The 23,623-nt window shown below is 47.9% G+C and overlaps 1 protein-coding gene across 2 annotated transcripts in view; it reads left to right on the top strand.

The window, feature by feature from the left end:
- The first annotated feature begins 5,506 nt into the window (after positions 1-5,506).
- The window catches only part of Vgll4 (vestigial like family member 4), a 111,608-nt gene continuing 93,491 nt past the window's right edge, over positions 5,507-23,623 (top strand). Inside the window, exons 1-2 of one of the 2 annotated variants that reach the window (XM_052174582.1) lie at positions 5,507-5,664; positions 16,305-16,380. In XM_052174582.1, coding sequence (XP_052030542.1) covers positions 16,317-16,380 — 64 coding nt within the window. In that variant the 5' untranslated portion in view covers positions 5,507-5,664; positions 16,305-16,316. Of the gene's footprint in view, positions 5,665-6,404; positions 6,500-16,304; positions 16,381-23,623 lie in introns of those variants that run through there. The other variant, XM_052174581.1, reaches the window with a different exon arrangement.

Genomic DNA, 23,623 nt, shown 5'->3' with positions numbered 1-23,623 from the left:
GAGAAGCCTTCCAATTCAGCATTTTTTTTACCATTTTTTATATTTATTTATGTTTACCTTATAGATATCATAGATATCGGTATTTGTCTGTGCACCATGCATGCATTACCCCCCTCAGCTCAAATGACGACATCAGATCCCCTGGGACTGCAGTTGCAGACAGTTGTGATCCACCGTGTGGGTGCTGGGAATGGAACTCTGGGGCTCCTGAACTGCTGAGTCATCTCCACAGCCTCTCAATTTCATAATTTTTACACTCATCTTTAAAGATTTGATATAGGCAAGAACCAGGTCATGCAGACAACTCCTCTGGCTGATTTCAGGCCTGGCGTTCGCACTGGCACAGGCTGAGCAGTTACCAAATGTGTTTTATTTGGTCATTATTGTGGGATGGGTTTGGGCCTACCATAGCAGAAGTGTAGAGGTGAGAGCACAACCGTGAGTTAGCTCTCTCTGTTCACCTTTATGTGGGTTCCAGGGAATCAAACCCAGCTCCTCACAAGGACTGTTATCCACAGAGCTGTCCCACAGACCCACACTGAGCAATGTTAACTGTTCCAGCTAGAGGATCAAAGAACACAGCTGGCTTCTTATAGGAAGCCACCCGGAAGAGAACAGTAGCCCTAAGGTCAAGTTTGCACAGGAATGCATAAAATGTTTGGGAAGGGGGGGGGGCTAAGAAAGGGAGACGTAAGAGTTAAGTCATTGAGGGCTCACAGTAATAAAAGAATCCTAGCCTGGGTGTGGTGGCACATGCCTTTAATTCCTGAATTTGGGACGCAGAGGCAGGCTGATGTCTGTGAGTTTGAGATCAGCCTGGTTTACAGAGAGAGAGTTCCTGGACAGCCAGAGCTACACAGAGAGACCTTGTCTCCAACAGTAACAAACACTACCCCTTCCCCCTAAAGAAATCCACAAGAGTCCAGCTGAGTCACTCCCTCACAGTTCCACACAGCAAGGACACCCGCCACATCTAGTTACAGCTGAAGTTTGGTAGCTTGTCTCAACTGTTAACTAGGTTTATGTTTCACAGATGTTTAAAAGCTGGAAGCCTCTGGGGTTTTCTCTGGGTTTTCTGCTGTACATATTTGGGTTTCAGAAAACTAGAAATAATCCCGTCAAACTAAAGAGATGGCTCTGCAGTTGAGAGTACTTACTGCTCTTCCAGAGGACCCAGCTTCAGTTCCTGGTCCCTCAGGGCAGTCTGTAAGTCCAGCTTCAGGAGATCCAAGATCCTCTTCTTTCTCTGGCTTTGGCTGTAACCCTCTACTAAAGGTGTGGCATTTGGGAGCGGGAAGTTCCCTTTGTGCACCTCTTTCTTTGTAAGATCTGTACCTGGAAGCAGGTCTCCCCACCTTTTCTGACCAAGTTACATAAAGGTGTTGGGAAAACCCCTCTGCTGAAGCTCCTGCAGGATCTGCCCCTTCCCTGCTCTCTCTCCGAGATGATGTCATTTCTCTTTTACTCTTTCTTTCTTTCTTTCTTTCTTTCTTTCTTTCTTTCTTTCTTTCTTTCTTTCTTTCTTTCTTTCTTTCTTTCTTTCTTTCTTTCTTTCTTTCTCTTTCTTTCTTTCTTTTTCTTTCTTTCTTTCTTTCTTTCTTTTCTCTCTTTCTCTCTCTCTCTCTCTCTCTCTCTCTCTCTCTCTCTCTCTCTCTCTCTCTCTCTCTCTCTCTCTTTCTCTTGACAGGGTCTCTTGTAGCCCAAGCTAGCCTCTAGCCTAATTGGCTTTGACCCTGAAAATGACATTGAACTTCCGGAGTTCCAGCCTCCACTCTATTGGTCCTCAAGTGCCTTCATTACAGGGAAGTGGGAGGCATAAACAGAGAGAAAGGAGATCAGAAAACTCCTTTGTGGCATAGGGGAGAGGCACAGCACTGGTCCACACAGTATCTTCATGCCCTGTGTGTGTTCCTGTTCCTTTTATTGAGTTAGAAGCGATTTACATGTTTTAATTTCAGGTACGTGAGTATTTGGCCTGAATGTATGTCTGTGTATCATGTGTACATAGCACCACCTAGACCAGAAGAGGCTATCAGATCCCCTAGAACTGGCAAAAATGGTTGTGAGCCACCATGTGGGTGCTGGGGTGGGGGTGGAACTCAGTCCTCCTCAGAAGCAGCCAGTGCTCTTAACCACTGAACCATATCTCCAGCCTCTATCTTCATTTTTTTAATGGTTAAGTGGAAAAGTTTAAACAGAGGTTAAAAGTAGGCAGGACACTGTGTCCCACATGCCTCCTCTCGCCCTCCTCCCGGTGCCTTTCCAGGGGCTCTGAAGAGGACCAAGCCAGGCCTGCTTCCCCACCTCTAAGCACTCATCTCCTGAATTATGGATACCTATTTTTTATGTATGTCCAAGCCAAGCTCTGCTTATTCAGTGGGCTATGTAAGTAATATTCATGTACTTTTAAAAAATTTTCCAATATTTTTCTTGAGTTTCTTAGACATTAAAAAATGTGGTAAGGACAGGGCATGGTGATATATACCCTATTAGTTCCAGCACTCCGGTGGCAGAGGCAGGAGGGATATCTGAGTCAGGCCAGCCCAGACTACATTATCTCAACCAACAGCAACAGCAACAACAACAACAACAACAACAACAACGGGTTGGGAGGAGGGGGTGGGTTGGAAGGATGGCTCAGCAGTTAAGAATACTAGTCGGTCTTGCAGGATTCCCAGCACCCACAAGATGTTTCACAAGCACCAGTAACACCAGCTTCAATGAGCCTAGGTCTCTTCTGACCTCTTCAGGCACCATAGGTGGCTGATACACAGCCATACATTCAGGACACACACACACACATACACACACACTAGCATAAAACATTTAAAAGCAGTAAAACAGATATAACAGTTCCCTCTTTACCTTGTTATTGATAAGAATGGGTTCTGTGTCACCCAGGCTGCATCCTCCTGCTTTAGTGTGTATATATATCCTCTCCAAATTATTTTTCATTCAATTTGTAGCATTACCCATAAGGCACTTTGCCACATGCCCGAGTTTGCCATTTAATAACTATTCCTGACCCTGTACACAGGACTTGAATTTGGTTCTATTTCTCCTGTTCCTTACAGATTCTCCCATCCTGTATTTCCCACACTCCGGCTTTCACCAACACAATGAAAACAGCCAGACTTAAGACAGTTTGGAGGCTGTCAGACTGAAGTTCGCTCCTGCTGACGTAAGGCAGGGAGTGAAATTAAGCCCTGCCAAGGTCAGAGCTGGTCACAGCCATGAGAAAAGCCCTCGCCCCCCCATGATTTATCTGCAGAGCAAGGCTCTGTCTAGCCAGTGATGGAAATTAAAGATGCCCTTTAGACCTCTGCACCTACCCCAGAGGGAAATCAGTTAGCAGCCAACCAACGCCAATGCTGCCACGAAGATCAAATGAGATAATGATGTATAGAGCCTCTGCTCACCAGAGGCCAGTGTCCAAAGTGAGGCAAGCAGCATGGAGTTCCAGTCACTAGAGAAACAGGGAGACGGAAGTTCTCTGTATCCCTCTGCCTCGTCCTTAGCCCTTCCTGAGACAGAGAGTAACAAGCCAGGGTCCTTTGTGGAATAGGCCAGTGCTGCCTTCCTGGCGCCCTTCAAACTGCCCCTTCTTGCCCTCGACACCTATTGATGTATTTTGCAGACTTTCTTTGTTCACTCTTTTCTGGAGGGTGGGGTGAGGAGGACAGGGGTCAAGACAGGGTTTCTCTGTGTAGCTTTGGCTGTCCTGGAACTCACTCACTCTGGAGACCAGGCTGGCCTTGAACTCAGATATCTGCATCCTTTTGCCTCTCTCATGCTAGGATTAAAAGCATGTGCCATCACTGCCTGGCTCTTTATCCACTCTTAAGACTTGAACAAAATAAGAGTCTAAGTCTAAGAACATCTTTGAGAGGCTCGAAGAGTAAGGATGCTTATAGTCAAGTCTGAGACCTAAGCACTATCCTGTGTCCAACATGGTTGACGGCGAGAACCAACTCCTCCTACAAGTTGTCTTTTGATACACACACACACACACACACACACCAAACACACACACCACACACCACACCACACACACACACACACACACACTCATCAGAAAGTCTGGGAGCCTTCCTAGCATTGATCTATGGTTTTCCTTTCAAGATTTATTTTTAAATTATGTGCATATGTGTTGTCTGTATGTGGGTTTTGCACATGTGAGTGCAGGTGTCTGCAGAGTCCAGAAGAGGGCACCGGATATCCTGGAGCTGGAGTTACAATTGTGAGCCCCTGGCTTGGGTGCTAGGAATAGAATTAGAGTCCTCTGGAAGAGCAGCCAATCCCCTGACAGTTGAATTATATCTCCAGCCTCTTGTTGAGATTCTGAACCATGAATGTCAAAGGGGAAACTAGGAAACCTGAGTGTGCCACACTCAGATCTTCTCACCTGGTGCCCATTGTGCCCCTTGAGGGGCCACAAGTCCTCAGCAACCTGTTTTGCAAAATGAACTGCCTCACCTCTATTGTTATTTCATAGGGGACAGAAACGTGCTGGGGATGCCAGAGGAACCAATAACAGAAGGGAAAATAGCTTGGGACCTGGAAAATGATTTTCCTTTTCCCACACTAAAGTAAGCTACTGATTGTTTTTACGCATCTTAGAGCCCTTTCCCAGGGAAAGCCCTGTGGTCCAGGCTGACATTGTCTACGGTGTGTTATCTGTACAGTTATAAGCATCTTGGCCAAAAGCAGTTGGGGAAGAAAGGGTTCATTTCAGTTTACAGCTTGTAGGGAAGTCAGAGCAGAGACTGGGGCAGAGTCCATGGCGGAGTGCTACTGAGGGGAGAGCTCTCCAATTGCTTAGCCTCTCTTATACCATCCAGGACCGCCTGCCCAGGGCGGTGTTCCCACCCACCGTGGGGCTGGGCCCTCCACATCAATCACTAATAAAGAAAATGCCCCGCAGGCTTGCCCACAGGCCTTTTTCTCAATGAAGGTTCCTCTCTCTCTCTCTCTCTCTCTCTCTCTCTCTCTCTCTCTCTCTCTCTCTCTCTCTCTCTGTGTGTGTGTGTGTGTGTGTGTGTGTGTGTGCTTTCTAGATACAAAGGTTCGAGAACAGCCAGGAGGCATGCAGGTGGAGCTGTGGTAAACCCAGCCAGAAGTCCAGCTTCCGTCTGTTTTATGAAGTTAGTGGCTGGTTATGCTAAGCAAATGTTTTCCTTAATTGTGGCAGTAAGAGAAAAAACAATGGAGAGCCCAGGGCTGCCTGGCGGGGGCGTGTCTGCTTCCCCCACCCCAAACATCTTCAGAGAATGACAGCTAAAAATTAAAGCCAGGCCTGGCCTTCTCCGGGTCACGTGCCCCAGCCAGAACCTGCACCAATTGGAAGCCCTTCCCTCCCCCGCCCCTGCCCGTCCCACTGCAGAGCTGGCCGGTGGCAGCTCGAGTTTGTCCAGCGCAGCAGCAAAGTGCAGCGCGCGCCCAGAGCGCCTTGTCCGCGGCTCGGGTTTTCCAGCGTTTCCTCTTCGCAGCTAGGGGGTGGGGAGGACTCCCGTGAGTGTGGACGGGCGCGCGCGCGCGTGGAGTGCTGGAATGGGAGGGAACCCAGCCGGCTCGGAGTGTTCTTATCCTAGGCTGCCTTTCTGGTTTTAAGTGGCACCCGGAGTCCCTACCTCTCAAGTCTGTGCGGCCTCACTGTGCCTTCAGGTACGTGTGGCTGACTGCCCGTCGCGTCCCAATGGCTTTGGGCGTGGGATTTGGTGACCAGAGAGTGAGGCTGCGAATGACCCTGTGTGGTGCCCCATAGAGCTGCCGCGGTATAGGTGCAAACGCGGAGCCTAGACTATTGTGCGGTTAGCGCTGCGCCTGCCTTCAGGCTGCAGGGAGGCGGATTGGTGTGGGGTTTGCGAAGGTGACTCGGTGTTTTGCGTGGCTAAGCGGAATGATTATGGGAGACAGGGGCACGAAGCGTGGGGAGGACAGTGGGGTGGAAGCCTGGTGTGAGCGCGTGGAGATGCGCGTGGCTGGCGGCGGCTGGCACCTGGACACGCATCAGAGTGTCCGACGGTGTTCACCCATGTGTCAGGGAGATGCGTCCGTGGGGCTCGGAGGCGTGGCGGGGGTGGGTGCTGAGAAAAGCCGAGTCTTCCTGCCCTTTGCTGCTGGAGCTCCTCGCGGGGAGCCGAGTGTCTCCAGCGACGTTCTGGGTCGGAGCTTTGGATTGCAAATGCCGGGCGCTGGAGGGTACGCGCAGCTCGTGGCCGTGCTGCGCGGCCCCGCGGGCTTACCTGGGCGCGGCTCCACCTGCCCGGCCTGAGGGGCGTGTCCGGGGCGTGCCTAGGGCGTGGCTCTGCCTGCCTGGAGGAGACCAGGCGCAGGCGGGCTGCGCCTCATTCCAGGGATTCCTCGCGCTCCCGAGCGTGCGCGCGTGTTGGAGAGCCCAGAGAGGGAGCTCGTTCCCGAGTCTGCGCGCCCCTGAGCGTGCCCCGCCTCCGTCCTCAGCGCCCCCGGCGGGGCCCGGCTGGCCTGAGGTGCGCAAGCGGTGAGTGCCGGGAAATCCTAGCCCAAGTCCGCTGACTTTAAGAGACAGGGAACCGACAGGGAACCGACGCGGACCGAGGGCGGCTGCTCGTGCTCGCGGGACGGTCCAGCTCCAGCTGACCCCGGTCCCGGGCGCGAGCTCAGGTCCCGAAGCAAGGCACCCGCTGGGTCCCGGCCGCGGAGCTTCTGGGCTGCGCGAGAGCTGCGGGACCCGGCCCTTTCTGTACATTCCCTGTCCCCTGCTCAAAATAGGGCTACGGGATCTTCCCACACTGTGTGAGGCCTCCCCGGAAAGCTCCAGTCTTTGCCTTTTTTGGGGGGTTCTGTTTTGCTTTGCTCAAGAGTCTTGAATTCATCACACAGAGACATTGAGGTCTTAGGAGAGAATGACAGGACTTGCTAGGGCAGCCTGGTCGTTAGCGCTTTCCTGGCTTTGCATTCGTTCGCGGTTCTCAAGGAGATGATTAAAAAGTCGGTTTCACTTTGATCGTTGGTCCCGTTTGTCTGTTCCTCTTGTTTCCTCTTCTGGTTAATAAGAACCAGCAGCCTGATGTGGGGGAGGTGGGCGGTCTTGGAGTGTTTATCAGAACCCGCTTTAATTTTTTTTTTTTTTTTTTTTTTTTTTGAGACAGGATCTCTCTTTGTAGCTTTGACTGATCTGGTACTCGTTTTGTAGACCAGACTGGCCTCAAACCTAAAGAGATCCACCTGCCTATGCCTCTGGAGTGCTGGGGTTAAGGCCTGAGCCCACCACATCTATCTCCCTCGTAGAAAGCTTCCACTCTGGCTGTGGAGTTTTGACATTTTTTCTAAACCCAAGAAGGTAGGCGCCAGGTTTTTGTTTTGTTTTGTTTGTGTCTGAGAACAAAGTAAAAAAAAAAATACAGGTCCATTTGCGATTTATGATTTGAAGGTCAGTTTTGCATACCTTTCTGGCATGCCAAACTTTAACTCCTCTTCAGTCTCTGCGGTCATTGTTCCCCGCAGAAGCTAATTAGGAGTCAGCGCATGCCCACGGAGACTTTAGGACTTGGTGGCGCTGAGTCTGAGCTGGTGGTAGTGCCCTCTAGCAAGCTTTCTCCTGCTCACTCTTTAAATGATGGATGTATGGGTACTTTTCCTCAGAAGATTCTACGCCCAAGGTAGTTTGTAAACCCCCTCTCTCCTCTGGCGCGCGTGGGGGGGGGGAGGGGTGCTCTTGTTTCAGTTATGTTTGACTGACAGGTTTCCCTCACTTTATGTTTTATTTTTTCAATTACTTATTTGGTTTTTTAAGACAGTTTCTCTGTGTAGCGCTGGCTACCCTGGAACTCGTTTTGTAGACCAGGTTGGCCTCAAAATTAAGAGATCCGTCTGCCTCTGCCTCCCAGGTGCTGGGCCTAAAGATATGCCATCACATCCAACATCCAGAATGCTTTGTATTTTAACTTTGGCAAAATTTTCATTTCAGGCAGCTTTGCCTTGCCGTGTGTGTGTGTGTGTGTGTGTGTGTGTGTGTGTGCCTCCATGTGCATTAGCGTGCCCATGGACACATGCTTAACATTTCTGGGCAGTCTGCCTTTGCTTTCGATTTGGAAGAGAATGTGAACTACTTTTTGTGTTGACTGAAGCACAGTACAATTAAGAAGACAATTCTGCTGTAAATAGCTGCCTCTGCATTCCAGAACCGTGAATGTTGTAGTAAAAACAGCTTCAGCTCATTGTTTCTGGAGACTTGATTTCTTGCCCTGCCACTTGCTGGGTCCACCCCAGATAAATCCCAGATTTTTAACAGTCTGTATTCTTTTTTAATTAAACTTTTTGAAGATGTATTTTGTATGTTTGGGTGTTTTACCTGTATATATACCTGTATACCATGTGCATGCAGTGCTGGGAAGGCCAGAAGGCAGCGTCACTTTCCTGGGACTGGGGTTACCGATAGTTGTGAGCCACCATGTGGGTGCTGGGGACTGAACCAGGTCCTCTGCAACAGCAGCCAATGCTCTTAACTGCTGAGCCATCTCTCCAGTGCGGTTTATTTATTTATGTATTTATTTATTATTTATTTTTCTCTGTGGGACTGACACTTTCTTTATTCTAGTAAACCAGAGTTTCCAGAATTCTGGGAGAATAATGTGCTTTGCTCAGGCAACCTGGCTAAGGGAGACCCTATTTTAAAAAGTAAAACAAACAGGCAAACAGCCACCTCCAAAAGGATATATCAGCTGAGGGCCAGCCATGGCTCTAAGAGGGAACCTTTAGGGTTAATACGGCTGCTTGTTGGAATTTGATAGCCAACTGGGTGAGTTCAGGTGAGAGGTGCCAGCTGGTTGGCAGGGGTTTGCCCACCTAACAAACAAATAGCAACGAGAGAAACTTAGGGGCAGGGGTGGCAGATGTTGTCAAGACAGGAAAGTAAGGAAGTGTTGACACCAGAGGTAGGAGGCGGAAATCTGTGTGGGATACAGTTTAATGGTTCTTTGGCAAAGGAGGAAAGCCATTGTGAGGAATCTCCTTTGTGTGTCTTTTATGCCTCCCTTCTGGTAATGAGATATAGCTGATTGCCGCCATTCACATTTCCATGTGTGCCCACTTTGTGTGACGGGCAGAGCCTGCACTGTGGGCAGGTGGAGGTCGGGCAGCTTTGAGTCTCTCCACACTTCCTGGAGGAGGGTTAAGAGGGTGATGCTCAGTCTTGTCCCTGTGCTGGCACTGTGGGTGCGCATGCCAAGCTTTGGCGTGTGTTGAGGGGGAGGGGCTGGTATGGGTACCATGTTTTCTTCATTTTCCTGCGTTTTCTGGGTGACTTGTTTCAAATAGCTTCCAAGCGTGCTGGTGAAAGTGCTTCAGGTTCTTCAGCTGGAGAGGCTGATGTGGTCCTGTGTGGAAAATGTGTCTTGTGAGAAAGATGAGGTTCTGGGATGCACAGTAGAGCTGAAAGCTGTGAATTCCACGTTAATGAGTCCACAGACGTCCAGGAAGATGTGTTTAAGCAGAAACACACTTTGAAACAAAGCTGCCTATTGTATTAGTCAGTCAGCAAAATGTGTCTAGAGACTGAGAGGAACCCGATTGATATTTATGGAGTTTGGAATTTGTTATTTTTATTTATGTGCAAATGTGTGCTTGTTTGTATATGTACCACGTGTGTGGAGAGTCCATTGAGGCTAGAAGAGGGTGCTAAAGTCCACAGAACTAGACTTATAGATCATGTGAGATGTCATGTGGGTGCTGTGAACTGAAGCCAGGTCCCCTAGTGGAATCAACTGCCGAGCCAGCTCTCCAGCCCCCCCAGTTCATGGTGGCTTTACAGAACTCCACTGCAGTAAGTTAAGAGAACAAGAGTTACTAGTGGCCATGGCCAATATGGCCTAATGGTGTTGTATATCCTGGGTTAGAAGACTTATCTAGGTTTTGACAGGCTGAGAATTGAGGCGAGAAGAGGGTGTGGGATCCCCTGGGGCTGGAGTTACAGGTGGTTGTGAGTCACACAGTTCACTTGTATGTAGGCTGACAACAGGGTGGAAAAATGCCGAGAATTGGGAGTATGCTCTCACAAAGTCTTAAGCTTTTAGATACAGTATGTCAGTGTGTGCCTGTCACATGGTTTCCTCGCCACGGGTTCTCTGAGGGAGATGAATGAATGCCTGCACCAGGTAGCACTGCATAAGGGTCAGGTAGTGTACTCAGTTTGGTTTTGCAGCTCTGGCTTCGATGGTGCAGATGGTTCACAGTCTATTTCCTAAGTCTATGCATGTGTACTGTGGAGGCTGAGAATTAACTGTGTTGTCAGGGCTCAGCATGTAGCTCAGGGTGGAATGGCTTCCGAATGTGCTCAAGGTCCTGGATTCTATGCTCAGCATTTTGAAAAAGCAGTGATTTTTTTTTTCCAGTGCTAATAGCATGGCAGCAGCTAAGGTTGTTAGACATTGCATGGTGGCACCGTCTACCAGCTGAGATCAGTGAGAAGACCAGACACTAGCCGCATCCCTCCCTTTCTGTGGGGCTGAAGAATGCTCAGAGTCAAGCCTCTGGCCACTGTAGCTTGACGAAACACTACACACTCGAGCAGTACATTCCTTTAGGACTCTGGCCCAGAACAGTGCCCCTTTGTTCAGCCCAGGCGCACTGAGGCCTTCTATAGCTAGGCAGCAGAAGGTAGCGACAACTACGGGTAGAGATGAAGTAGGGCAGGGTCTTGCTACTTCTTCCTGAAAGCCATCGAACCCAACTTGAAGAGTAGAAAGATGAAGCAACCTAGAGGGTCCTCATCGCCTGCAGAGGTGTCATGGGAGGGACCGAGCCCTTGCAGGAAAGGGGACATACCTGGAGCAGCTGGACCGCATTCTAGCACCATGGGGCCCATTGCCAACGGTACTGGCTCCTGCTGTACAGCTTACCATGCAGGTTAATGAGGACCTGGAAGAACCCTCATGAGGACTTTAAGTATGCGTGTATATTTTTAATTCATAGGCCATGTGGGGATGATTCCTGTATTCCAGGCATCTGCCCTGATGGATTTTCAGACGTGATGGTGTACAAACATAAGGTCTAAGTCAAAGCTGGCCAACTCCCTGGCATCCTGGGTGCTTCAAAAGATAGCTATGTGGGTCAGTTACCGTGCTTGGACGTGCCCAGGGATGGAAAGCTGGGGTCTCAAAGGCTCCCCGTGGATGTTCTTTAGTGGCACACCTGCAGAAGGAGTGATTTTTAATAGGCTATAATTCCACCGTGGAGATGGAAACAGGAAGATATCTGGCTAGCCAAATTTAGCCAAATCAGCAAGGTCCAGGTTAGTGGCAAACCCTGTTTCAAAAGGTAGGGTAGAGAGTGATTGCAGAAGACACCTAGTGCTGACTTCCACCATGTATGTTGCATGTGCATACATGGTCACCACATACAACACACACATATTTTAAAAAAATAGTAAACATAGGAAGGGTGGATGCGGAGAGAATGGCTTATGGGTGCCAAGTACCAGAGGGGGGAAGTCACTCTGCTGTCCCGAAGTCTGAGATTAAAGGTGAGTCCCACCATGCCCGGCTTTTAAGGGGCTGTATTCGTTACTTTCCTGTTGCTGTGATAACATATCATGGCTAGAAGCAACTGGAGGAAGAAAAACTTTATTTTGGCTTACAGGTTCAGAGGGCTAGAGACCTTGTTGCAAGGAAGACATGGTATAGTGGGAGCAGGAAGCTAGATGATCACGTTTTTATCCACAAACAGGAAGCAGAGAGAACGGTGAGGTAAGGCTACAGGCCCTCGGGGGCCGCCTCTCAGTGACCTGGCAAAGCTTTACCTCCCTAAGGTTCCATCATCCCCCCAAACAGTGCTCCAGTCAGGGAGCAAGTGTCCAAATGCGTGGGGTGTGTTTGCTCGTTCCTCCTGCAAGCCACCACAGGGACAGGGACAGGAGAGAAGGCGAGGGGCTGGCCATCCCACTGGCTTTGGATATCTGCAGCGAAGCCTAGCACACACTGGCCTTTCTGTGATTAAACCGGTTTTCTGATACTAGGCTGTGTTGACTTAACAAAGGGTAAATCTTGAGAGGACAGGAAAGGGGGACACAAGTAGGACATATATGTTAGCAAGAAGACTAGAGAGGCATGGTCTGAGAATGGATGTGCAGGGAGGACGGTGGGTCCTCAAGGAGCCGCAGTTGTCTGTGGTCTCTAGAATTTGGTGACAGTTTGGTCATCTCTTCCTCTCAGCTTTCTCGTTAGTCTCAGTGTGGTAGCTGTGAGTATAAGCCACTCTGAGAGAGGGGGAGCTCACCTTGTGGTTCCTGTGCTGTCTAAATCTGCTGCTATTGGATAGGAAGAGAAGAGGCCTGGTGAAGCCCTCTAGGCTGTTGATGGCCAAGAAGGCCGCGGGCCCAGGCAATGCTCACACTCTGGCTTGTGATACTGCTTCGTTCTGGAGGAGGGTGGGCTGGTAGTGGTCCTGGCAGAGGAATGATTTGGACTGCTGATGGAACAGGACCAGTGGGATTTGGGAGATACTTAACCATGTGCAACTGGAGATTGGAGAAGCCGTCAAGTATCCCCTGGACAGTTTCTAACATGTGGCAGGAATTTCAGACAGCCTGACAGTACCTTCTGCCACGCCCATCTCCACCAGTGACCACAATGGCTAGAGAAGATTGTCCCAGGCTGGCAAATCTGCATGGAACATGGATGTGCTCACTGGTCCTTCTTGGACAGAGCCAGCCAGCTCTCCACCTTCCATTCTGGAAATCTCCTGGAAAACTTCCTTGACGCATACCTTGAATTCCATTCCTTTACTTGGAAAAAAAAAAAAAGGCAAATATCTGTCATGATTCTGTTCCCAAGGCAGATGCTGCTGTCCCCTTAGGTGGCTGAAAAGGCACAGATTCTTATTTTGGTGTGGAAGGGAAAAATGACTTTCAGGTTCGTAGTTGAACTTCACAGTATCACTGAGTGCTGCTGAGTTTTAATCAGTAGCTTCGGAGTTGGAGACCTCCTCCGCCCTCACAGTAAGCTGACTGAGTTGGGCTGGTAGATGAGCATTGGCTGTGACAGACAGGCAGACACACACACACACACACACACACACACACACACTCAGTATGGTGACATACATGTATGCTCTGTTCATCATGAATTATGGTTGCATTTGAGAGTGGCCCTGAAGTAAGGCTACAGGACTGTCCAGAATGGGCTTTTTTAGTGTCCACTGTGTTTTCTCACTTTATTGCTAGTCCAGGTACACCAAACAATGCTGTATTTGGTTATTGCTGCACTGTAGTGGAAGAGTAGGAGATAGCATTGTGAGGCTGCACTTAGACTGTAGGCTGCATTGCAGTTAGTTCTTGAGACTCCTGTGGGCTGGACTTGATTGTGTTTTGAGAAGGATGGAGGTGAGCCAGGTAGTCACTGCTCTTGAAGCAGTTGGGCTGATGGAGGGTCCCCCAGGTTGAGCTCCTCTGCCCTGATTTCTCCCGCCTGTTGGGTCTCTGCCTCAACTCCCATGTTTAGGAGGAAAACTCTAGATCACCCTGTGAGAAGTGGTCGCGGACACTTGGCCTGATTTCATAATTTTTCTCTGGTAGGGAATTATTTTCTCGTTTTGTTTTTACTGAGTGCTGGGACAGAGCCTTGCTCCCCTGCTGACCTCCATACCCAGTCCTGGTCACCTACAGGAACATATGCTGGTATCCACCGCTCATTTACTATACTTGTATATGTATCGACAAATACTTTATTTCTTTTGGGGTCTTCTTTTGGGATAGGGTCTTGGGCGACTCAGGTTGGCCTTGAACTCTCTTATTTTAAAAAGATTCTAAATTATCCCTGTGTATGCGTGGCTGTTGTGGGTTTGTGTACATGAATGCGGATGCCCACAGACCCTGGAGGTGTAAAAGTCTCCAGAAGCTGAGGTTACAGTGCTGTGGGTGCTGGGAACCAACCTTGGGCCCTGTGTAGATGGAGTGCAGACTCAACCTTTGAAACGTCTCTGCCTCCAGTCTCTTGCCTTGGCCTCCCCAGAGCTGGGTGACAGGTCTGCTCTCTCTTGTATGCAAGCATCGAAAGCCCACCCCGTCTGCTCTTTTCTCTGTGCTCCCACAGATGTCCTTTTATTAGGCTGCTCAGCGACTTTCTCCAGCAGCCTTTCAGAACCCACCTCAGTCTCTCCAGGGCTTGGCTCATGTTTTGGAAAGTTACACAGCTGTTTGTAATCCACCATCACCCTAGGGGATCTTCAGGTTAGCTGGGTGGCTGGTGGAGGTGGGGCAAAGACTTGTGTGCAGCCCTCTGCACCCTGTGGAGGGTCCAGCAGCACGGGAACCGCACAAGCCAAAAAATCTGCTCCTCACCAGTTTGCTTCAAGATTCTCCCAATGAATGTATCATAGGCCGCCCCAACTCCCCCAACTCCCTGCCCTGGTCCAGCAAGATGGTAAAGGCATTTGCCACCAAACATGGTGACCTGAGTTCTAGTCCTAGGACTTATCCTCAGGAAGGGGAGAACCAACTGTGAGTTTTCCTGTGACTTCCACATGTAGGCCATGGTGATCATGGGGTGGGGAGGGGGAGGAGGAGGGAGGGAGATAAATGAACGTAAGAGCTGGGAATCAAACCCAGGTCCTCTGCAGGAGCAGCAAGTGTTTTTAACCACCGAGCCATCTCAAAGCAGTGCTTTGGAACCCATTCCTGTAGCTTGAGTTCCTGGAGTGTCATGTGCCACACAGACCGCAGACTCTGGAGACTTCCGGTTGTCTTTGTCCTTTATTTAACACCAAGTACATATTCTGGGTTTACCGAGTGAGGTCATACTGCAAGGTCAGGGACTGATGCCTCCTTAGAGAACTGAAGTATTTGTATTACAAAGCAAAGTCCAAGGTCCTTGCACTGTGTGACCTTCATAGTAGGTCACAGGAAACGTTGACAAGTACCAAATAAATGCTGGGTGTTTAAAAAGTGCAGTTTTGAACTTTTCCCCCTTAGTTCCTGAATTAATAGTGTGTGTTCCCATGATAATTGAATGTGTTTATTTGGTGGGGTTGCTTTATTCAGAAAAGAAAACTGGTCAGAACCAGCCTCGTTTTCTAGGGATTTGTTCTTCCTTTAAATCTCTTGCAGCCTCTGCTTTTACACCGACATCATAATCTCTGGGAACCATTCCACCAGAGGTCTGGTGGTAAGGTCTGTGGAGCATGCCAGCCTGGGGTTCACCGCACAGGGCTGCAAAGCAAGCAGGTTCATAAAACACTGTGGCACAGAAATCAGTGCCAGTTGTCCCAAGGTACACCATATGATGTAACACCTAAAAGAAACCTATCAGACTCAAAATTTGCTTTAACCCATTAGAAGGTTCAGCATTTCGGGCACACACTGCAGATTCGAAGCTGCAGCTCTCTGGCTATCCTGAGATCCTTGTAGTCGCTCAATGTCTCTCAGCCAGGAGGGCAAAAGGACAGAATAGTGCAGTTGTAGTTGTTTCTGCAAAGACTGGCCTCTATGACGCCACCTCCAGACTCTCAGGCCAGTGGCAATGCCATGATCACAGACAGCTTTTGTTCCCCAGACTAATTTTTATGGGGCGTGTCTACACAGGCTCGCTAGGAATGCACATACACATTTATAAACACTAGTGACACAGGGGTGAACATTCTCAATCTCTCTCCTCTGAGCTCCAACAGGGTTTCTGGGCTTGGCAGTTTTGCCCCAGTTTCCATTCCTGACCAGGGCCCTGCTGTCTTCTAAGCTGTAGCAACTTTACTCTAGAAAAGAGGTTTGCACCAGGCAGTGGTGGAACATGCCTTAATCCCAGCATTTGGAAGGCAGAGGCAGGTGGATTTCTGAGTTTGAGGCCAGCCTGATCTATAGAGTGAGTTCCAGGACAGCCAGGGCTACACAGAGAAATGTTGTCTCAAAAAAAAAAAAAAAAAAAAAAAGGAGGAGGAGGAAGGGGAAGGGGAAGATGAAGGAGAAGAAGGAGAAGAAGAAGAAGAAGAAGAAGAAGAAGAAGAGGAGGAGGAGGAGGAGGAGGAGGAGGAGGAGGAGGAGGAGGAGGAGGAGGAGGAGGTTTGCACTTGGGGGAGGAGGCGCTTGCTCATTGATTGGAGATTGGAGGAGTTACTTTGCTGACTGACAGAATTATCTTCAGTCCTCTTTTCAGTACTGGGCTTGAACTCAGGGCCTTGTGTATGCTTAGTGCACATGTCAGGCTGTAACCCCAGTACACTGTTAGCTACCAGGATTCCAGATGAGTCTTGCAAGTTCTGCTTATGTTTTTTTTGTTTTGTTTTGTTTTGTTTTGTTTTGTTTTGTTTTAGTTTTCCTGACCTATTCTTTCCCTCTGCAGGCTCACCCAGGAATGGAGACACCGTTGGATGTATTGTCCAGGGCAGCCTCTCTGGTGCATGCAGATGATGAAAAACGTAAGTCTAGTCACCTGTTTGCTGCGCTGAGTTAAAACCGCCCACTTCTCTGCCTAGTTTTGTGACTGTGTGCTGGCAATTTTGGCTGCTTTTCCAACAAAGATAACAGTGTGCTGCCCTCATTCCCACTTCCAAACACTAGGAGATGGTTTATTTGTATTTGTGGTAGTTTGGAGGATAGAACCCAGAGCCCTGTGCATGCCAGAGAAGTGCTCCACAGCAGAGCCTCATCCACACATTTTAGCTGTTTCTTTGGGTGCTTGAAATATGACTTGTTCTCCTGCAGCTTGCCTTTTGAGATGGGCAATGAAGATAATTCTTTTGTTTGTTTGTTTGAGACAGTGTCACACTGTGTAGCCCTGGCTAACCTGGAATTCATTGTGTGGACCAGTCTGGTCCTGAAGTCACAGTGCTGGGAAGAAAGATGTGCACCACCCATGCCTGATATTCTTTGAGTTTCATGTCCTCTTTGAGTTTCATGACCTCATGCTGCACAGTGCTTGCTGATAGCGGTTGGGCCAACTTTTCCAAGCCTGGTTCCATAATCAAGAATGGGAATGATGTCTGCCCACCAAAGTGCTCTAGGGATTTGATGGCTCATGTGTTTGCTGCCAGTGGTTTTTAGTCTTCAGTGCCATCAAGGGGTTCTCTGCACCCCCTCCATCTCCCCAGTCACACAAGCTCATCATTTAGAGAAGTGATTGGACAAGATAACCATGAGTCTAGCCACTCACAGTTCTCCAGTATTGAGCTTTTGATTACTGGGGGCTGTGACTGAATGAATTGTGATGCGGTGTAATTACCCCTCTCCCCAGGGGAAAGGAAGCTTTGGGATGCTGAGTATCATTTCCAAGGCCACAGGGAGAGGCAGCCCTGGTGACAGAGTTTTATTGGAACATCAGAATACTCCTCAGTGGCCTAAGATGGCAGCACCCCGGCTGACTTGAATAGCTGTCTGGGATGTGTTGCATGCTGGCAATGGCTGATGGGAAAGTTCCCTCTAGGTCAAATTTGACTTTCTGTATGTTAGTACCCTGGGCTGGGATCATTCGAGACAGTGGTTTTCAACCTTCCTAATGCAGTGGCCTTTTAATAGTTCCTCATGATGTGGTGACCCCCCAACCATAAAATTATTTTTGTTACTACTTCATTGCTGTGATTTTGCTACTGTGATAAATCATTATGTAAATTTCCGTGTTTTCTGATGGTCTTAGGTGATCCCTATAAAAGGGTCACTCCACCTGCACAGGTTAAGAACAGCTAATTTAAATCAATGTTAAGTGTGGCCCTTCGAGTGTAGAATTGAAGAGTTTTCTTGTTCTCTGCATACCCCTACCCGACCCCACCTCTTCTCAGGTCTCCCTTCCCCAAATTCTTGAATCTCTGTTCTAGGATCAATTTATTCAGGAAGTAACCTACCTAGGTTCCAGTTTCACGAATGATGGCTATATAACGAGGACATAATGATGAAGGGACAGTCCCTTCTCTTGTAGAGTGTAGGAACATATTTTTATAGAAGCTCAAAATGTGTAGCAGGGGAGATGAGTATACCAGGCAGAGCCATCAGAAAAAAATTACTGCCAAGTTTGGGGGAGGACATCTTGCTCTCTGCCCACAAGGCCCTGGCCTGGCATGGTGTTTCCCAGAATAAGAGTGGATCACATGGAAGGGTGATCAGAGAGGAGAGACCCAGGAACATGGAGGGACATTCCTTTCTTCTGGGGACTCCTGTTGGTTCAGGAATGGGCTGGTGTGCTTTCTGGAATCCTCCCCACATGGTTGGAGCTTGTTGGGCTCTGGTTTTGCAAAGAAGAGGGGGCACGTGCGTGCAAAGATGTCTGTAGTGGCTATTGACATGGAAATGCTTCTTTTTGTGTGATCTTAGGGAATGACCCAGGGAGCCTTGTGGCTGCTAAGCCACACTCAGTCCCTGGCAACATTTGAGAGGATTTTCTTGTGGTCTTGTTCTGTGTGGTACGGTCAGGTTCAAAGGACTCAAGACATTGCATTTTCTACGGCCATCCGGTACAGTAGTGGTGTTTCCTTCCGTGAGTCCCTGGGAATTCACGCGGCTTAGAGACACAGTTGGTGGATCCTGACGCCCAGCATCTCTCACCAGATTTCTTAAGACTTATCTGGAGCAGCCCAGCCCGACTCAGCTTACTCCGCCCTAGATTAATTCTATTTTGGCTTTTGTTATAAATTGCTCTTACACTTTAGGGGTGGTTAACATTCTCCCCAACACTTTTAAAAAGCCTTGTGTGTGTGTGTATAATCTGATTTGGGTGTCTTGTTACGAACACAGAGCTGTTCCTTGAGATCAGCTTCCCAGCACATCTCAGTGACCCAGATGAGTCTCTCCACTTTTCTTCGGCTCCCAGAGAACCGAAAACTTGGGGCCTTTTGGAGCATATGATTGTTCTAGTGTCTGGGAACGAATGGAAGGCCTGAGGTACCTGATAGCTTTAAGGCTGCATGAGGTCATCCAGCAGAGAACAAAGGCAATATCCAAGGCACCAGCGAAAGTAAATAGAGAAAGGGAGGTTTTGTAGTAACACAATAAATAGTAGCTTATCTGGGCAGCCTAGAAGGAATAAATTTACCCAAAATAAGCATTCTGCCACTCATGAGACTGGTTAATTCCATGGCCAACCAGGGCACGCCTGGAACGTGCTTAGTGAAAATGCTATTCTTGTTCTCTTCGTCTGGGAGAATCTCTCCTCTCAGGATTGTCCATGATGAGGTCGGGGTGGCCTTAGCTTTTTTTTTTTTTAATTCTTATTCATTTAGCAGTTAAAAAAAAAGTGATCAAAATAAAGGGACTAGGTACTCGACAGAATAATAATACCTCTGTGTCTTTATTTTTGTATTTGTTTGTGTGGATATTTGTATATGTGTGGGTGTGCCCATGCTATGGCACACATGTGAAAGTCAGAGGACAAGGTTGTGGCACTGTGTTTCCCCTCCTACCATATGGCTTCTAGGGTTGAGCCCTATTCATCAACTTGGTGGCAAGTGTCTTTTCCACTGTATTGGTTCTTCTATATTGCTGTGATAAAATATCATGACCAAGGTAATTTGTAGAAGAAAATGTATTTGGGGTTATGTTTCCAGAGGGTTAGCGTTCATAATGGCAGGTCCGGCAGGCAGCAGGAATGGGAAGCTGAAGCGCCCATGTTGAGCTGCAGTCAGGAAGCAGAGAGTATGAACTGGAGAAGGGCAAGACTAGTGCTAAACACCCAGTCCGCCCCAGCGACTTACTTCCTCCTGCAAGACCACACCTCCTAATCCTCCCCAAACAGTGCCACCACTGGGGACTGAGTGTTTAAAAGCCCAAGACCATGGGGACATTTCTGATTCAAACCAGTATATCCATCATCCATCTTGCAGGTTCCCACTTTGGTGTCTTTTATATTGTACCTTATCTTATTGTGATACTTACAAAATGTGTGTTATTTTTTCTTGTATATTTTAACTCTAAGATATTTTAACTGGTTTTCATGCTTTGATTGAAATCTTTTGGGTAACTCTTTTCTGAGAACTCTATACCTGTGTTCTAGGGTGTGTCTTTTCTCTCAGAATGCCTCTCTTTCATCTTAACCCTTATGCTTAAGGAATGTATTAAAATATTTTAATAAACCCATCTCCACTTTAAAATCACAGATCTTGCCAGGAAGTGGTGGTACACGCCTTTAATCCCAACACATGGGAGGGGTAGAGGCAGGTGGCTCTTTGTGAGTTTGAGGCCAGCCTGATCTATGTCATGAGTTCTAGGACAGCCAGAACTACATAGTGAAATCCAGTCTCAGACAACAACCAAAAAGAAGAAGCAGAGGGGGAAAATGACAGATCATGCCCCAGTGAAAACGCACTCAGCATTCTCTGAGCCCAGAGGATGGTGAGCACTTGCACCAGCCCTCACATCAAACCAGCCTGTGCAGGGACACTCTTTGCTTCTTCCTCCTTGCTTTCTGCTCATGATCTTGCCTCTCCTCTCAAAATCTAAATTTGTAGCTTTAGAACAGTTTGAAGATGGTACCTATGCCAGAGTAGTCCATGCCCTCATCATAGAACTGATCTGAAGCTCTGAAGAGAACCCCACACTCTGACTGTACAGTGTGGTTCCAGTAAGGTCCATTGTGACAAAAGTACGGCCCAAGGTGACGAATTGAGACCCATGTTTGAACAACCTTGAGGACATGTCTCTGCTTTGAGGACTTTGTCCTCTGATGTACTAGGAGGCTGTACTGGCTGGTTTTGTGTGTCAACTTGACCCAAGCTGGAGTTATCACAGAGAAAGGAGCTGCAGTTGGGGAAGTGCCTCCATGAGATCCAGCTGTGGGGCATTTGCTCAATCAGTGATCAAGCGGGGAGGGCCCCTTGTGGGTGGTGCCATTCCTGGGCTGGTAGTCTTGGGTTTTATAAGAAAGCAAGCTGAGCAAGTCAGGGGAAGCAAGCCAGTAAGAATTGAGGGATGCCTCAGTTGTCTCTGCAGCAGTTCCTGCTTCCTGACCTGCTTGACTTCTAGTCCTGACTTCCTTTGGTGATGAACAGCAATGTGGAAGTGTAAGCTGAATAAACCCTTTCCTCCCCAACTTGCTTCTTGGTCATGATGTTTGTGCAGGAATAGAAACCCTGACTAAGACAGAGGCCTGACCAACATATGAGCCGTGGAAATGCAGCTAACTGGGGCATCTAGCCTGCAGAAGTGGACCTGAGCAGACAGCCAGGTAGCCAGAAGGCAGTTTCTGTTGAGATGTAGTATACAAGAATTATATACAGGCACACCCAGGAGCTTAGCATGCGTCTACCTGAACTCTGGCTCCATGAAATGAGGGAGGCAAATTGATCAGGAACCCCTAGCTGGAGTGTGGCCTTTTACTTTACTGTCTGTGTTTCTGAGTTAACAGAATCCTGGTTTCATTAATTTATACTTCAGAAAAGTATGATGTCAAAATAGTCCCTTGTAACAAAAGGCCTGGATCCTGAGAGTCTGTTGATTGGAACCTCTGCCTGCTGAGGGTGCATTCCCTTCCTTCTGCCTTATGTCCCAAGCACAAGCACACACCATTTGGTGCATATGGTAGGCACTTAAGAAACATTCATTGGCAATAAAATCGCCACTGGAGTGTGACTCCTCTCTGTGGAACTGATTTACTTAACACCAGTGAAACAGACTTATAATGAGCATAGCCATTCTGCACCTCATTGTATTTGACAGCACACTGCAGTTTAGAAAACATTTTCTTTTGATTTTTATAGCAAGAACTCACAAGCAGGTTATCTTGGAAATACCAGAGAAAATTAGGCCTGTAGAAGCTAGATACCTAATTAAAGATTAAAACAAAGAAACCGCCCCTCCCCCATCTCTGCAAAACTCAACATGCTCTTTCCCTTTTCCAGAAGGGGAACTATTAGCTCGGTGTGATAATCCCAGTATTTTGTAGGTGAAGACAGAAGGATCAGAAGTTGAAGGTCATTATTGGCTACATAGCAAGTGTGAGGCTAGTCTGAGATACATGAGATCTGGCCTCAAATAAGAATAACTGATAGATGAGGTTAGCCACTGCTGAGTATTGCAAAGCTCTTCAGGATTGGCTATCACAGGGTGTTGAGGGTCCTTCTCTTGGTCTCTTCTATTTTTGATGGCGTCCAGAGCATCCGCTAGGGAGCCAGGCGCACACTCCCATCTCTGGCCACCCTCTGCCTTCCAAGCTGCCTTTTGCTTCTTAGCTTAAACACAAGAGATGAGGTAGTGTTCTGAGCTTGCTTGAGCCACTTTCTGGGCGAGGGCAGTTACCCCAATTAAATTTGCATCCCAGGCTAGGCATTTAGTCAGAAGGGCTTTTCTCCAGAGGCAGCTGTTTAAAATCTGCTGTTTTTATAGTTTCATATCAGATCTGATTAGCATAATGAGTGTTAGAAATGGATCTGTGCTGTGGAGAAATAAAGTGGCTTGTTAATTAGCATAATGGATGTAGAAAACAGCACTGAATAGCTCTTCAGACACTCGAGGCTGGGTTATGTTTCCTTTAGACAAATATTTCTCAACCTTTTAGAAACCCATGTTTTCCTTTACTCCATATAAAAAGGTTACAGGCTATTTTCATGTCATTTGCAATTCAAATTATAATATCAGGGCAAGAATACATGGAAGGCCTTAATTTAAAAAAATTATTTTAACATTTTCTTATTTTATTTTGTAAGTGTTTTTCCTGCTTGTCTCTTCATGAACCACATGCACACCAGGTGCCCATGGAAGGCAGAAAGATCCCTGGAACTGGAATTACAGATGGCTGTGAGCACCGTGTGGGTGCTGGGAACTGAACCTGGGTCCTCTGGAAGAGCAGCTAGAGCTCTTAATCACCTGGCCATCTCTCTGTGAAGATGTGAAGATGTGATCTCTCATCATCATCAGTGAAAGACTTTTTTGCCATTCTGTTGGCTAATCCCTGCCTCTTGGTCTTTCTTCATCATGAGGATCCTCTGCCAGCCCTTCCAGCTGTCTTTGTTAGATGCATCTTCTCCACCAGCCCTGGGCTGCCAGTGCCCGCTGTGGTACGTGGTCTTGAGATGTTTTCTATGTGCGCTCTGGTTAGCATAGTGTGCCCAGGACCACCTTGCTTTTAAATCACCCATGAAGTCTGGTAGTAAGGGGCGTTGCGGAAGCATGGGTAGGCTGGTGTTCCTGCAGAGAGACAGCCTCCTCAGCTCAGCAGCCCGAGCAACTTTCTGTGCCTCAGTTAAGCTCTAGAGAGCTCAGGTCTGCCATGATGCATGTGGCAAGTGCCTCGGCCTTAATTTCCTTTCCTTTTATAGAGACTTCATTACTTTTTTTTTTTTTTTTTTTTATTTAGGTTTTTGTTTGCCAGCACACAGTGGCTCCAGCCAGTTGATTTTTCATGGATTATGGGGTTAGCATTGTCAAATTCTGTAATTGTTGAGGAAAACCTGCTCTCTATGCAAAATTCTATGAGCTTTATGCAAAATTCATGCTAATTCACAAGCTTTAGAATTCTGTGAGTTCTCTAGCCAGATTGGACTTCTAACCGGCTTCTGGTCTAGTCACAGAAGGCAACAGTAGATTGTTTTCTTTTGTTGTTTTTCCACTTTGAAGTGCTAGGGATCAACCCAGACCCTCACATATGACTCGAGTGAGCCACTACTGAGGGATCCCTCAGTGCCAGTGGATTTCTTTTACAGCACCCTCTGTTTTTTTGTTTTTTTGTTTTTTTTTTTTCCT

This window comes from Apodemus sylvaticus, chromosome 2 (genome assembly GCF_947179515.1).
Source record: "Apodemus sylvaticus chromosome 2, mApoSyl1.1, whole genome shotgun sequence".
Classification (NCBI taxonomy): Eukaryota; Metazoa; Chordata; class Mammalia; order Rodentia; family Muridae; genus Apodemus; species Apodemus sylvaticus.
Note: the sequence above shows the minus strand (reverse complement) of the source record. Positions and strands in the feature narration are given on the sequence as shown.